The following is a 14768-nucleotide window of genomic DNA, read 5'->3' on the forward strand; positions in this document are numbered from 1 at the left end:
CCGCCCGCCCCGCGCCTCGGGGCCCCGTCCGTCCCGCGTCAGAACGGAGCCGTCCTCCGGAGTCGGCGTCGCGGCGGGGCGCCGCCGGCTGAGAACCGGCGGCTGACTGCGAGCGGCGGGACGCCCGGTGTCCGGGAGCGGCTCCTGGCCGAGCCGGGCAGCCCCGAAAGAGAGGGACCGACCCCGCCGATCGAGACGCGTTCGAGCCCGGCAGAGTCGGGCGGCCGCCTTCGGTTCCGGCTCGGCTCGGCTCGAACGGTCAGCAGCGCCGTGCTGAGCCGCTGCCCCGCAGGCGGAGGACTCGACTGCCGTTTTCTGTATTCACGTCTGTCCGAGAAGAAAGCTGGCGGCGCTGGCGCTGACCAGGGAGAGGGAGGCCGGGGGCCGGAAAGCTCTCGGGCTGCGGCTCCAGGGCAGGCAGAGGAAGTCACGGCGCTTTGCTGCTGAGTTCGTTACCCGACGAAGCCCGACGCGGGGGGGCTGGGCAGACAGTCTTGCCAAAGAGGCCCGTGCTACAGCAAGATTGACAGCACGACGCCTTTTGTTCCCCTTGAGCCCTGGGCAGGCTTCGGGACGAAAACCAAGAGGAGAAAGAGGGCAGCGGCTGTTCCCCCGGACTGCTCCGTACATTGGTTTACTCCGTGCTAGAAAGGCTGGAGATGCTTGCAGCAGCTCTGGACGCCTCACTCGTGGGATGGATGCATTGCTGTGCAACTTCCCCATGGCTGGGAGAGGTTCTTCAGATCCTCCCTGCAAACGGGGCTCCCCAGTGACTGCGGATCTGGCTGATGGTAAAGTGCTGGGGCTATTGGTCGTGGATCTTTCTTCACCACTGTGCTCACGTGGCAATGAGTAGGCCCACTGCCTTGCTTATTCCCTTTACTGCTAAGCTTCTCTTTTGGCTATAGACGCTGCCAATATGACTTTGGTTTTATTTTGTCATAGGCAGTAAAATAAGCCTATCCCAAAGACGTTGGTGTCTTTGTTGCAGCTGTTGAGCCCACCGATTGGCACAGCAGCATTAACACATGATGGGCACGTAACTTGGACATCAGGAACGTGACTTCAAAGGCTTCAAAGCATCGGGAATGTCTCCTTTGGAGAGAGACTGAGAGGTTTGGGCTTGTTGAGCCCGGAGAACAGAAGGCTCATGGGAGACCGTGTGGCTGCCTTTCAGTACACGGGGCCTCACAGATCACCCTTGCTGAGGGTGAGCACTATTCCCTCATCGAGGACATTGATGAAGATGTTGAACAAGACCGGACCCAGCACCGACCCCTGAGGAACACCGCTGGTTACAGGTCTCCAACCGGACTCTGCACCGCCAACGACGACCCTCTGCACTCTGCCAGTCAGCCAGTTCTCAACCCACCTCACTGTCCACTCATCTGTCCACACTTCCTCAGCTTTGTCATAAGGATGTTGTGGGAGACGGTATCAAACGCCTTGCTGAAAGCAAGGTAGACTACATGCACTACATCCACCCAGCCAGTGACAACATTGTAGAAGGCTACCAGGTTGGTCAAGCATGCCCTCCCCCTGGTGAACCCTTGCTGATTACTCCTGATAACCTCCTTTTCTTCCAGTTGTCTGGAGATGGCATCCAGCACAAGCTGTTCCATCACCTTTCCAGGGACAGAGGTGTGCCCAGGTGGCCAAGAGGGCCAACAGCATCTTGCATTAGAAATAGCGTGGCCAGCAGGAGCAGGGAGGGAATCATCCCCCTGTACTCAGCCCTGGTGAGGCCACGCATTGAGCACTGTGTTCAGTTTTGGGCCGCTCACTACAAAAAAAGACATTGAGGCCCTGGAACGTGTCTACAACTTCCTGAATGGAGGCTGTGATGAGGAGGGGTTTGGCCTCTTCTCCCAGGCAACAAACAGGACCCGAGCAAATGGCCATAAGTTGTACCAGAGGAGGTTTAGGTTAGACATAAGGAAGAACTTGTTCTCTCAGAGAGGAGCCAGGCACTGGAATGGCTGCCCAGGGAGGTGGTGGAGTCGCCGTCCCTGGCAGTGTTCAAGAGGCATCTGGATTAGTTACAGGATATGGTTTAGTGCTTGTGGTAGCAATGGTGATGGAAGGATGGTTTTTTCTCCTTTCCTTTTTCTTCTTTTCTTCCCTTCCTTTCCTTTTTTTCCTTTTTTCATTTTGTTTTCTGTTTTCCATCTTTTCTTTCCCTCTCCCCTTTTCTTTCCCTCTCCCCTTTTCTTTCCCTCTCCCCTTTTCTTTCCCTCTCCCCTTTTCTTTCCCTCTCCCCTTTTCTTTCCCTCTCCCCTTTTCTTTCCCTCTCCCCTTTTCTTTCCCTCTCCCCTTTTCTTTCCCTCTCCCCTTTTCTTTCCCTCTCCCCTTTTCTTTCCCTCTCCCCTTTTCTTTCCCTCTCCCCTTTTCTTTCCCTCCCCCCTTTTCTTTCCCTCTCCCCTTTTCTTTCCGTCTCTTTTCATCTCTTCCCCTTTCTTTCCTTTTTTCATTTCTTTTGATTCATTTTGTTTAGTACTTTCTTACTTTTCATCTTTTAGATTCCTTTCTAAAAGAAAAGATAGAATGGGAGACAATAATTAAAGAAACAAAACCTGCTTTGAAAGCCATGGGGCCGGATGGATTGAACCTTGGGGTGCTGAGGGGGTTGGCAGACGTGGCTGCCAAGCCGCTCTCCATCATCCTTCAGCAGTCCTGGCTAATTGGGGATGTGTCCTGGCTGTCCCTGAACGTGTTTAAAGAGCTCTGGATGTGGTCCTCAGGGACATGATTGAGTGGTGGGTTGTTAGAGTTAGGGGAGTATGGTCAGGTTGCGGTTGGACTCGATGATCTTTCAGGTCTTTTCCAACCTGATCCATTCTATGATTCTATGGATTTAACAGCAGCGTTCTTGTGGGAGCTGCACTGAGACTTGCAGTGTCTCTGGGTCCCCAGAATTACTTTCTCCAAGCTGATTCGTAGGTGCTGGCACTTCTTTAAAGCAAGAGCAGCTGCTGATGGGAGGAAGGTAGTTCCGGCTCATGAGCTCCGCAGCATCTCCCAGGATGGTACCAGAGGAGGCAGGAATGATATTGCAGAAGATGAGAAGCTCCCCAGCAGGAAGCCAGAAACCCTGCGGGAGAGTCAGAGCACGTGTGGATGCCCAGGAGGTAATGCAGCCCCAGTATTTGAGAAGCGCGTGGCCATGGAGCTGCGGCCCAAGAACAGAGCTATTCCGCCTTTGCAGAATAGCTGGCATCCCAAGAAGGACTCGTCTGTCCTTGTAAAAAGCAGGGGGAGGGCACGTCCAAATGCTTGCTGGTTGCTTGGGAGCTCAAATCCTCCAAGCTGGAGGCAGCGTGGGGGTAACATCTCCTTGGTCCGATCGTGCAGCACCTGAGCAAGAACTGGCTGCACGAGGGTCATCTTAATTTCTCTGTTCTTTTACTTAAATAAACCCGTTGGGAGACCGTGGTGTTGGTTTCCTAAAATTTGGATCTGGGAGGTGAGCACGCCCTTTGCTTATGATGGAAGCACAGAAGTGATGCGGGCACTCGCTGAGGTCACAGTCATCGCCGAGGTGGGAGCGTTTGTGGCACAGCCGGTGAGCAGAGCTGGTGCTCTGGTGAGTGTGCTGCACGCAGAGACTGAGCTGTGAGCTTTCCTTGAGAGATCACCCTGCGAGAGCCCGTCGGAAGCACCGCTGCGGCGTGTGCGTGAGCTGGGCACAGCTCAGGCTGAGCAGGCCGAGCAGGTGAGCTGGGTTTGGTGCTGGGTGGTTGCCGGGAGGTGTCTCAGCAGGAAAGCTGGGCTGGGGTGGGCACGCTGCATCAGCCCTCGTCCCGGCTGGCGGTGAGACAGAGGGAGTTTTCTTCAGGACAGCAACACCAGCCATGTGCTTCAAGGCGCGTAACTATTGAGGAGATGGAGAACGCTTGCTGTCAGAAATCATGGCAGCTGTACAGGAGCTGGGTGTATTTTGGGGACAGTCCTTGTAACCAGCTGGTTTCGAGACATTGCCCTGCCCGAGAGTCTAAACTGCACAGCAGAAGAATGCTGGGAAAATGCTTCTTCCTCACTGTTTTTCACTTGCAGGTTCTTTCCTTAGGGTTCCTTTTTCCTTTCCAAAAGGAGATTTTGGGGATCGAGGCACTTGAAGAGAGAGTGAAGCCAGCTCTTTCCAACAGTGCGGGCAGTCCCTGTGGAGAGGACCCCGGGAACTTGAGCTTCCCCTGAGACGTTCCCCAGCATGTCTCAGCAGGGAGACGGACGCAGTTCCCATCGCTGCTTTCCACGTGGAAAGGTATGGCTGGGTTTCTTTCGCTTGGGTTTCTCCTTTCTCTGGTTTTGGAGCGGAAGGGGTGGAGCAGGGGGAGCCCTGCTGGTCCTTTGTTAGCTCAGTAAGCGGCTGGGTTGTGCACTTGCAGCAACAGGACAGCATTGCCAGGCTCCTTAACCTGCTGGGGCAGGGTGGGAGCAGAGAGCGGGCACTGCCCTCCTGCCAGCTGCGCCTGGTTATGGTTTGCCAGCTGCCCTGGGTTTCTGCTGAGAAGTTTGTTCTAGCTGCCTGCAGTAGTAAAGGGTGGGGAAGAAATAGTGGTGAAGAGCTAAGGCTGTGTACGGTAATTTTGCATGGGTTGAACTGTGGCACCTGAAGTCACTGTTTCCCTCGGAATAATGCTGGTGTTTGCAGGTGTGTTGGTTTAACCCCCCGAAGTGATGTCTGAGAGCGCCCGTCTTCTCCACCTGAACGATGAGAAAGCTGGATATGCCCAGAAATTGCAGCGCGTGCAGATGTTGTGAATGCGCTCCCAAATGTTTCCGTTAGTGATAACTAACGTCTCAGCACTCTGATACCCATCTCTGGCACCATCTGGAACGCTGCATCTCTTTGCAAACGTTGGGTGCCCGTTTCCATGGCCCTTCCTTTATTTCTCTCCTCAGAAGCAGCGCGGCGCGGTTCCCTGTGCTAGGGAGCAGCACCCAGCAGGCTGCCAGAGAACCAACAGCGCCTTGCAGCGCACAGAGGGACGCGATGGGGACGGACCATCCTTAGCACCACGCAAAAGTGAGTCTCTGCAGTCCTCTGTCATGAAGTATGGAAGAATGCATTTTAAGTATTACTTCTGAGCGGTGCAGCACTGCAGGGATGTCCGGTAACCATGGTGGAAGCATTAGAGAGGCCAACAGCAACAGATGGCAGCAGTGAGACAGAAGTGTGTGTGTAAGTGGTGGTGCTCAGAGCTGAGTGCATTCCCTGTAGGGACAAAAAATCCGTGCCTCGACTTTTGCAGCTGATAGCGTTTTGTGTGCTGACGCAGCTTTGCTCTGCAGCATGCAGAGCTGTCAGGCAGACTGGGGTTCCTCTGCTGCCACCTGAGCGGGAATGAGAGCAGTAGTGCTTTGTGCAAGCGCACTGCAGTTTAAAGATCAGTTTCTGTTCTGGCTGTAGAAGAGTGTCTTTTGGTTTTTGTGGTGGACGTGGGCTAACAGGACAGTGCTGCTCCTGGTGTCTGTGAAATCAACACACAATCTGTTGTTGTAGGGACGGAGCCTGCTCGTCCATGGAATGGTGCTGGGCTTGGGGGGAAACGGAAAGCCTCCCCAGGTAAGAAGCTCTTGTGAGCTGTGGTGTGGGTACCTGCCTCTAAATAGGGCTGCATGAAGGGCTGTGTGGGATGGAGGAGAAAAGAAGGGGCACTGCAGATCTGTGCTGACTGCAGAAATGGCACAGCGTTGTAGCAGCAGAAAGGCCAATTGAAGAAACTACGCTTGAGGAGTTTGTGGTTGGCTGTGCTAAAATGCTCCTCCAAAGAGATGCTCTTCATGTCTTTCTTGTTTCCTTTCTGACAGAAGCTGATGCAAGCAGGCTTGCAGTGAAGCGCAGCCTTGCAGGAAGCCAGGGGAGGAGCATGGAGCGTGGCACAGCCCCCAAGAGAGGTACAGACACACAGCAGCATCTGGGTTTGGTGCACTGTCTTTCTAGTTAGGCTTTCTGTCTGTCCTTTCCTGGGACTGCTGTCGTTGCGTGTTGCTTGAGATCTTAATCCCTGGGGATTACAGTTGCCTTTCCTGTCCCAATTGGAAATGGCCCACAGTTCAGCCAAGATCCCAAGGTCCATTGCTGTGAACACTCGAGAGTTCCTAGCATTGTGGCCCATTTTGCAGACCGAAGGCAGTGTGTGACTCTCTTTTAATCTTGCTGCTTCCCCTTGCTTGATTTGAACAGGGAGAGGTGCTGAGCCAAACGGCAAGATGTACGCGAAAGCTCCTCTCCAGGCTCCAGGAGGGCTTCCTGGAACAGCAGGTCCCAGCAGAGGGGAAAGACCTTCCCCTGCAGTTGACAACCACTCCCTCTCCAAGACCATGGCTGCAAGAAAGCGCAAGGGAGTGGAGGAAGAGGAGCAAAAAGCAGAGCTGTGGCCTGCCAAGAAACAAGTGAAGGTGGAGCGCGATGGGGAGAAGGCTCAGAGCCCACATCAGAGCAGAGGCGGTGTGCCAGCTCCAGCAACACACCCTGGGCCTGCCCCAGCGCCGACTGAGCGGTTCCGGACCTCAAAGCGAAGAGGTAGGAAGGTGCTGCAGCTGCCCTGGTGAGGTGCTTCCCTTATCAGGTGCATGGAGTTTGCTTAGGATTTGCTTTGCTTTCTCCTTCTCTCTGCGGAGAGGGGAAAAGAGTAGAAGGCTGCCGAGTCCAATGGCAAGGAAGTGCCAGAAAGTGTAACCCTCTCTTTTCCCATGAAATCCATGACGGCCTTCTGCTTGTCCCACTGGAAATACCCTTCCCTGAGAGGCTTCCTAACCTGTTTTCATGTACCCATGTTTCCGCGGTTTTGCTGTTGACAAACTGAATTTCTCTCCTCTTTCTCTATAGCAAGACGACAACGACAAAAAGAGAGGAGAGCAGAAATGAAGAAGGCTGCTCTGAGAGCTGCCGCTGCACGTGCAGAGGTGAGTCCTCGGTGAGCACAGACACGGCTCTTGTTGTTCTCTGTCTGTCAGACGTGAAGGGGATTGTAGAATGCTGGGGGAAGCGGTGTCCTACTTTGACGCTCGCTTTCTTTCTTTCCAGTCCTCCACAATGAACAGCCTTGTGGAGATGATGGAGAAGCTGCAGCTGAAGGACTGAGTGGAGGAGCATCAGAAGGCAGCGGCTTCGTGGCAGCAGCCCAACTTGGCACTCTGGTTGCAGTCCATCAATAAACAATTGGAGCTTTGTATTCACAAAGAGCGCACGGCCTGATTTGTCCAGTGGCACTCAGTGAGCTGCTGCACCACCTCCTCGTTATTCCACTCGCGGCGCTGGGTCAGAACTCCCACATCTCCATCAGGGGATGCTGCAGGTTATAGAAGCAATGGACGCACCAGTCCTTGGCCCTGCCCATAAACGCACTGCCTGCAAAGCACGTGCACAGAACTGCAAGTAGCACGGCCTGAGCACAGGCGCGCTGAGTTAGAGAACAGCTGTCTCGAGCTGTCTGAGTTTCTCAGGGCAGCACTGAGCAGAAGTGAGCGTGTGCCCCTCACCCTGCAGGCGTCTCTGTTGGGGGAAGAGAGGCTCCTGATCCCAGAAGGCAGAGGTGTTCTCCTGACTTCTCTGCAGTGCTACCTTGCCTCATTGTCCCCCCTCTCTTCAGCCGTTTTGATGCTACTTTTCATCCTTTGGGCAGAGCTTGAGTCACTCTCATCATCGCACAGCTTTGTACTGAGCGGTGTGGAATTTTCTGGCTTTGCTCTTAAAAGCCTAGGCTGAAAACTGCAGCGTGCATGCTTAGTTTACATGGGGACATGGGGGGGGACATCCCCTAACCCCCATTATCGAAAAATAAACCTTAATTGCAAAAGTGAGGGGTGTCAACCCCCGACCCATGGGAACAAAGTGGTCCGTGGGGGTGACACTGTGGGGGTGTCCCCATCTCCAGTACGTGACACCACCAGGGTGCCATGAAGGTGTCCCCAACTTTGGTGGTGTGACAGCACGATGCTGTGTCCCCACTTCTCCAGGAAGTCCTCCAGCTGGTTACAGTGTCCCCAGCTTCAGCTCAACGTCCCCAGGGGGTCCCTTTGTCCCCTCTGCATGACGGTGACACCCGATGCTGGCTGCCGAACGCGACACCCGATGACGATGACACCGCGTCACGGCTGTGCCACGCTGGTGTCACACAGTCCCCTCTGGTGGTGGCACAGAGTTCACCACCGTGCGTGTCCCCATCCTCATGTCAGACGATGGTGACAGCGCCAGAGGACTCCAGTGTCACCAGGTCCAGCTCTAGGCGGGCCTGGAGGGGTGACAAAGAACAGTGAGAGGCTCAGTGACAGCATGGTGACAACACAGAGCTGCCTGTGCCTGGCCCCATGCGGTGGTCAGAGTACAGGGAATGGTGTCACCCGATAGATGGTGGCACACAAGTGATGGTGACACCAGATGACGGTAACAACAGTGACAGCCAGGGATGGGGACGCTGCGTCACGGCTGTTCCACATCGAGGTCACCCTGTGTCACGGTGTCACCCGAAGACAGTGACACTCAACGACTCCCACTGGCATCCAGTGAAGGGAAGCACCAACAATGGTGACACCACCGACCCCATGTCACACCCACAGCAGACCCCACATGTCCCCCGACTGTCCCCAGCCCCCCTCCCTGTACACTCCTCGTCACCTCTTCAATGAGGATGGCACCGCTCTGCAGTTGTGCCAGTCCTCTTCTTGGTTGCAAGTGTCCCATTTGGTTTTGTCATCCAGTATTTTTGGGAGAAAACGTGTGGTAGTTCTAAGAGAAGGGGTATTTCTGGGAGAAAATATCCTCTTTTTGGAAGAGAAGGTGAAATTTACCACTGAAATGTGGTATTTCTGGGAGAAAATGACATACTTGAGGGAGAGAACTCGGAAATGGTGGGAGAGAATGTCTTCTATTCGAGAGCAACTGTGACATTTTTGGTGTGACGACTGGTCCTTTGGGGAGAAAATATGGTAAATATGGGAGAAAATGTCCTCTTGAGGAGTGTCAAGTAGTACTTTTGAGAGAAAATGTCAGGTATTTCTCAGAAAACTGCTGTTTCTGGGAGATAGTAGCATCCTTGGTTGGAAAATGACAGGTGTTTGTGAGAAAGCTGGTATTTTGGGAAAAAAGGCCGTATTTTTAAGACGAAGCTGGTATTTCTGGGGGAATATGTCCCGTCTTTGGGAGAAAAGTGGTCTATCTTGGAGAAAATGTCGTGTATTTGGGAGAAAAACTGGTCTATCTGGAAGAAACTGCCATTTTTCTGGGAGTAAGTGTGATCCTGAGGAGCGTCAAGTAGTATTCTTGGGATGAAACGTGAGGTATTTCTAAGCGTAGTGGTATTTCTGGGAGAAAATGTCTTGTTTTGGGGGGAAAAGATCACATGTATGTGAGAAAGCTGGTATTTCTGGGAGTAAACGCCATATTTTTAGGAAAAAATGGGTATTTCCCAGATAATCGGTCACATAGTTGGAGAAAAGTGGTCTATCTGGGAGAAAATGTCCTTGTTTTTTGGTGGAAGAGATCATGTGTAGGGGACTAAAATAGTGTTCCCGGATGAAAATGTCACGTATCTGTGAGAAAAGTGGTATCTGTGGGTCACAGTGCTGTTCCCCAGGGGTCGGTGCTGGGGCCTGTCCTCCTCAAGATCTTTCTTGATGAGCTGAGGGCACTGAGTGCACCCTCGGGAAGTTTGCGGATGACACCAGGCTGGCTGGAAGTGTGGATCTGCCTGGGGGTAGCGAGGCCCCACAGAGGGATCTGGACAGGCTGGAGAGCTGGGCTGAAGCCAATGGGATGAGTTCCAACAAGGCCAAAGGCCAGGTCCTGCGCTTTGGCTGCAACAACCCCAGGCGACGCTACAGGCTGGGGGCGGAGCGGCTGGAAGATGCGTAGAGGAAGTGGACCTGGGGGTGTTGATGGATGCTGGGCTGAAATGAGCCAGCAGTGTGCCCGGGTGGCCAAGAAGGCCAATGGCATCCTGGCCTGCATCGGGAACGGTGTGGCCAGCAGGAACAGGGCAGTGATTGTCCCCCTGTCCTCAGCTCTGGTGAGGCTGCACCTCGAGTGCTGTGTCCACTTTTGGGCCCCTCACTGCCAGAAAGACATCGAGGCCCTGGAGCGGGTTCAAAGAAGGGCGCCAAGGCTGGCGAGGGGTCTGGAGCACAGAGCTCACGAGGAGCGGCTGAAGGAGCTGGGGTTGTTCAGTTGGAGAAGAGGAGGCTCAGGAAGACCTTACTGCTCTCTAGAACTACCTGAAGGGAGCTTGTAGAGAGCTGGGCTTCAGCCTCTTCTCTCATGTCACTAGTGCCGAAAAACGACGTTATAACCCACAAATATCAGTGTTCTCCCAAATACACGATGTTTTCTTCCGGAAAGATCACTTTTCAATCCTAAATATGACAATTTGTTCCAAAAATGCGATATTTTCTCCCGGAAATACAAGCATTCTCCAAAATCCATGATATTTTCTCCCAGAATGCCAGCTTTATCAGAGATATATGAAATTTTCTTCCAAAATTATGATATTTCCTCCCAGAAATATCAGTTTCCTTAGAAATACTTCACGTTTCCTCCAAAAAATACAACATTACAATACCCCCCCTTCCCCATAATGTGATACTTTCTCCAGGGAGTCACAGTTTTCTTAGAAATACCTCATGTTTTCTCCAAACAATATGACATTACAATCCTCAGTATGACATTTTCTCCCAAAAATAGGACATTTCCTCCCAGAAATACCAGTTATCTTTACAAAAATAGGACTGCAGCCATCGGAGATCTGCTGGAAGGACAGACGGCCAGCTCCAGGAGCTCCAGGAGGCTCCTGGAATGCAGCCATGGTCACTTTGTGCTCCGGGCGTTGGGCAGACCGACCAGAGGTGAAGCGTGGCTGGATCTGCTGCTCAGCAGTGCGGAGGAGATGATGAGTGAAAGGCGTTCAGGTTGGGGCAGCCTGGCTGCAGTGAGCACGGCTTGTGGGGTTGGTGATCCGAGGGATGTGGGCAAGGCAAGGAGTGGGGCAGGACCTGAGCTTTGGGACGGCGAGCTTTAAGCTTTCACGGGCTGATGGCCCAGATCTCTCGGGATCTGTCTGTAAAAACAAAGATGGTGAGCAAAGCTGGCTGCTCTTCAAGGCTGCCTTCCCTTCTGAGAGCACAAGAGCTCTCCGTCCCTCTGAATAGAAAGCAGAGGACGCAGGAAGCCCATCGGCTCGGCGCAGACCTGCTGGGCAGCTGGGGGCAAAGCAAGGAGCAACGAGCTCTGCTAACAGGCCGTGTCACCTGGAGCAATCAATACAGGGCTAACAAACAGGCCGTGTCACCTGGGAAGAATACAGGGATGTCTGGACCTGCAGACGTGGGATCAGGAAACACAAGGCGCAGAACTGAACTTGGAGAGGGACGTGAAAAACAACAGGAAGACTTTCTACACGTGCATTGGCCAGAAGAGACAGGTCAAAGCAAGTGTGCCTCCTTTGTAAATGTAAAAGGAGAACTGCCTGCAACAGATGGAGAGAAGGCTGAGGTACAGAATGAGTTCTGTGCCTCGGTCTTCACTGGCAGCCAGGATTCCAGAGTTTGTCACGTCCCTGAGCCCTGCATCCATAAACCTCCAGGTGGGGACCGGGGTGGTAAATACCCCCTGCTGTGAAGGCAGAGCAGAGAGACTGCCTGATGAGATTGAACGTGTGCAAGTCTATGGAGCAGATAGATGGTGAGATGTGAGACTGAACGTGTACAAGTCTATGGGCAGGATGGCGTGCATCTCAGGGCTCTGAAGAAGCTGGCTGCCGAGCCGCTCTCCATCATATTTGAGAAGTCGTGGCTGTCAGGTGAGGTCCCGGATGCCTGGAGGAAGGGTCATGTCACTGCCGTTGGCAAGAAAGGGAGCAAGGAGGACACGGGAACTACAGGCCGGTGAGTCTCACCTCTGTGCCTGGGAAGATGATGGGACAGATCCTCCTGGATGACATGCTTGATCACATGAGGAGTGAGCGTGTGATCCGAGACAGCCAGCACGGCTTCAGCAGGGGAAGTCATGCTTAACCAATCTGGTGGCCTTCTGTGATGGAGTGACGGCATCGGTGGACAAGGGGAGGGTGACCGATGTCATTTCCCCGGACTTGAGCACGGCCTTTGACACGGTCCCCCACCACATCCTGATCTCCAAACCGGAGGGATGTGGATTTGATGGGTGGACCACTGGATGGATAAGGAATTGGTAGTAAGGCCGCAGACAAAGAGTGGTTATTAATGGCTCTATGTCCAGGTGAGGCCAGTAACGAGCGGCGTCCCCCAGGGGTCTGTCTTGGGACCGGTGCTCTTTAGCGTCTTTATCAATGACATGGATGGTGGAATCGGGTGCACCCTCAGCAAGTTTGCTGACGACACCAAGCTGAGTGGTGCGGTTGACACGGCTGAAGGAAGGGATGCCATTCGGAGGGACCTCGACAGGTTGGAAAGGCGGACCGGGGTGAACCTGATCAGGTCCTACACAGCACAGTGCAAGGTTTTGCACTTGGGCCGGAGGAATCCCAGGCATCCATACAGACTGGAAGGAGCGGTCCTTGAGAGCAGCCCCGTGGAGAAGGACCTGGGGATCCTGATAGATGAAAAGCTTAGCATGAGCCAGCAGCGTGCCCTTGCAGGTGGGAAAGCAAATGGGATCCTGGGCTCCATCAGAAGAGGGGTGGCCAGCAGGGACAGGGAGGTGATTGTCCCCCTCTACTCCGCTCTTGTGAGGCCCCATCTGCAGTACTGTGTCCAGATCTGGAGCCCTCAGTACAAGAAAGACAGGGAGCTGTTGGAGAGGGTCCAGAGGAGGGCCACAAAGATGATCAGGGGACTGGAGCACCTCCCTTATGAGGACAGGCTGAGGGAGCTGGGCTTGTTCAGCCTGGAGAAAAGAAGGCTGCGGGGTGACCTCATTGCAGCATTTCAGCACCTAAAGGGAGCCTACAAGCAGGAGGGAAGTCAACTCTTGGAAAGGGTAGAAAACTGCAGGACGAGGGGAAATGGTTTGAAGTTGAGTGAGGGAAGATTTAGGGTGGATGTCAGGGGGAAGTTCTTTACAGAGAGAGTGGTCAGGTGCTGGAACAGCTGCCCAGAGAGACTGTGGATGCCCCATCCATCCCTGGAGGTGTTCAAGGCCAGATTGGATGGGAACCTGGGCAGCCTGGTCTAGTGTGAAATGTGGAGGTTGGTGGCCCTGCATGTAGCAGGGGGGTTGGAGATTCATGATCCTTGAGGTCCCTTCCAACCCTGGCCATTCTGTGATTCTGCTATTCTGTGTCTTCTCCCTGATGCCAATTGGAAGTGATATCCTTTAGTCTTCAGTATAACAGACATTCTGTGACTGTGCTTGAAGACAGTCTCCCTTGAGCGTTTTAGTTGTGCTTGTTTAGTGCTCGTAAAACCAACTGTGCAAGTGCTGCTCTCCTCCCCGTTGTGAGGGGATTGCTGGCAGGAGCTAAGCAGTTCCCACAGGCACATCCAGCAAGGAGCTGCCGTGGCAGATGGGCAGGTGGAGCAGCTGTCTTCCAACCTGTCCACTGCAGCAGTTGGCATTCTGTAAGCTACTCTTCCCCAGTTTGCAGAACGAGTATCAAAAGTTGATACTCTTTTGTGAAAGAGTAAATGCGGGTTGAAAAAAGAGGCGATATGACATTCCTGACTGCAGATAAACAACAGCACAGATGCTGGTCACCGCCGCAGAAAAAGCTGGACTTGTTCATGAAGCAGCTTATCCATCTGTGTTGGGATTTTGTACAGCTGACCTCACCTGCCTCTCATTCCTTGCCATCGCCCCCTTTTTCTTCTAAGGTGAAAAAGACAGCCTTATTCTTTGTGAGTCCGTAATTGTGATCGTTTATTGATTGAGTACAACCAGGTAAGACATGGAGTGCCAAGTTGGGCGGCACTCGCAGCGCTGCCCTGTAACACCACACACTGCAGCTGCTGCCTTCTGATGTTCTTCCTCTCAGTCCTTCAGGTGCAGATTCCGCATCATTGCCACAGGGCTGTTCATTATAGAGGACTGGAAAAAAACAAAGCAAGTGTAGAAAAAGGACAGAAACAATCTAGGGAGACCTCACTAAGAAAGTCTGAACAGTAAACTTCCACAACAGCCCCATGCAGAACAGCAGGTTACTGCCATTCAGATCACTGACATTACTTCCCATAACACACAGCTTAGCTGCTGTCCCCTCCCTTCCCTACCTGAGCTGCATGCCCTTCCTTTTCCCTACCTGAGCTGCATGCCCTTCCTTTTCCCTACCTGAGCTGCATGCCCTTCCTTTTCCCTACCTGAGCTGCTTGCCCCTCCCTTCCCTACCTGAGCTGCTTGCCCCTCACCTCCTTTTTCTTGGTGCTCTTGCCTTTTCCTGCTACTCACTCCCAATCTCAACACTTGCCTGCTCTGCTTGCTGCTCTGACAAGTGCCTCTTAACTCTGCTCGCAGCTTCTCTCCTTCTGCATGCCCTTCTCTATTCCCTTCTCGTGCCCTTCAGGCTTCTGCTCCCCTTGCTGAGCCAGCCCATACCCAGTAGCTCCCCTTCAACCTCCTCCGCCCTTTGCCTTTCTCCACACAGATGCTTGCTTCTGGCCAGCACTCCTGCCCAATGCCTAGCCCACAGCCCGCATCTCTTGGGGAGACAGCAAGGTGGCCTGGAGCTACCCACACCTCCTCCCGGGCACGGCTTCTCAGCTTTGCTTCAAGCCCACAAAAATCCCCAAGGAGCTCCTCTTACCTTTGGGCTCAGCTTCTTCTCCTGCCGTGCAGCTCCTGTGCCAGGCCGGGGCTCAGC

At 53.5% G+C, this 14768-nt stretch overlaps 1 protein-coding gene across 2 annotated transcripts; it reads left to right on the top strand.

Moving 5' to 3' along the window:
• The first annotated feature begins 38 nt into the window (after positions 1-38).
• On the top strand, positions 39-7305 carry LOC149914782 (zinc finger CCCH domain-containing protein 11A-like). 2 transcript variants are annotated; one of them, XM_090125774.1, is made up of 8 exons: positions 39-1517; positions 2941-4261; positions 4903-5026; positions 5504-5566; positions 5812-5898; positions 6188-6526; positions 6833-6909; positions 7031-7305. In XM_090125774.1, exons 2-8 carry the CDS (start codon positions 4208-4210, stop codon positions 7085-7087), a joined length of 801 nt encoding a protein of 266 aa, XP_089981900.1. In that variant the 5' UTR covers positions 39-1517; positions 2941-4207; the 3' UTR covers positions 7088-7305. The 2 variants fall into 2 exon arrangements, with proteins under 2 accessions (XP_089981900.1, XP_089981899.1); XM_090125773.1 differs by lacking the exon at positions 39-1517 and having other exon boundaries at positions 2346-4261.
• Positions 7306-14768: the final 7463 nt, after the last annotated feature.

The sequence above is a fragment of the Phasianus colchicus genome, chromosome 27 (assembly GCF_987193195.1).
Source record: "Phasianus colchicus chromosome 27, bPhaCol1.hap1.1, whole genome shotgun sequence".
NCBI classification, from domain to species: Eukaryota; Metazoa; Chordata; class Aves; order Galliformes; family Phasianidae; genus Phasianus; species Phasianus colchicus.

Excerpts from the sequence above, each read along its gene's own strand:
- LOC149914782 (XM_090125774.1), top strand. The coding sequence starts at position 4,208 with ATGTCTCAGCAGGGAGACGGACGCAGTTCCCATCGCTGCTTTCCACGT. Across the intron at positions 5,899-6,187 it reads TGGCACAGCCCCCAAGAGAG|GGAGAGGTGCTGAGCCAAAC; the intron begins GTACAGACACAC and ends TGATTTGAACAG. Across the intron at positions 6,527-6,832 it reads CCGGACCTCAAAGCGAAGAG|CAAGACGACAACGACAAAAA; the intron begins GTAGGAAGGTGC and ends CTTTCTCTATAG.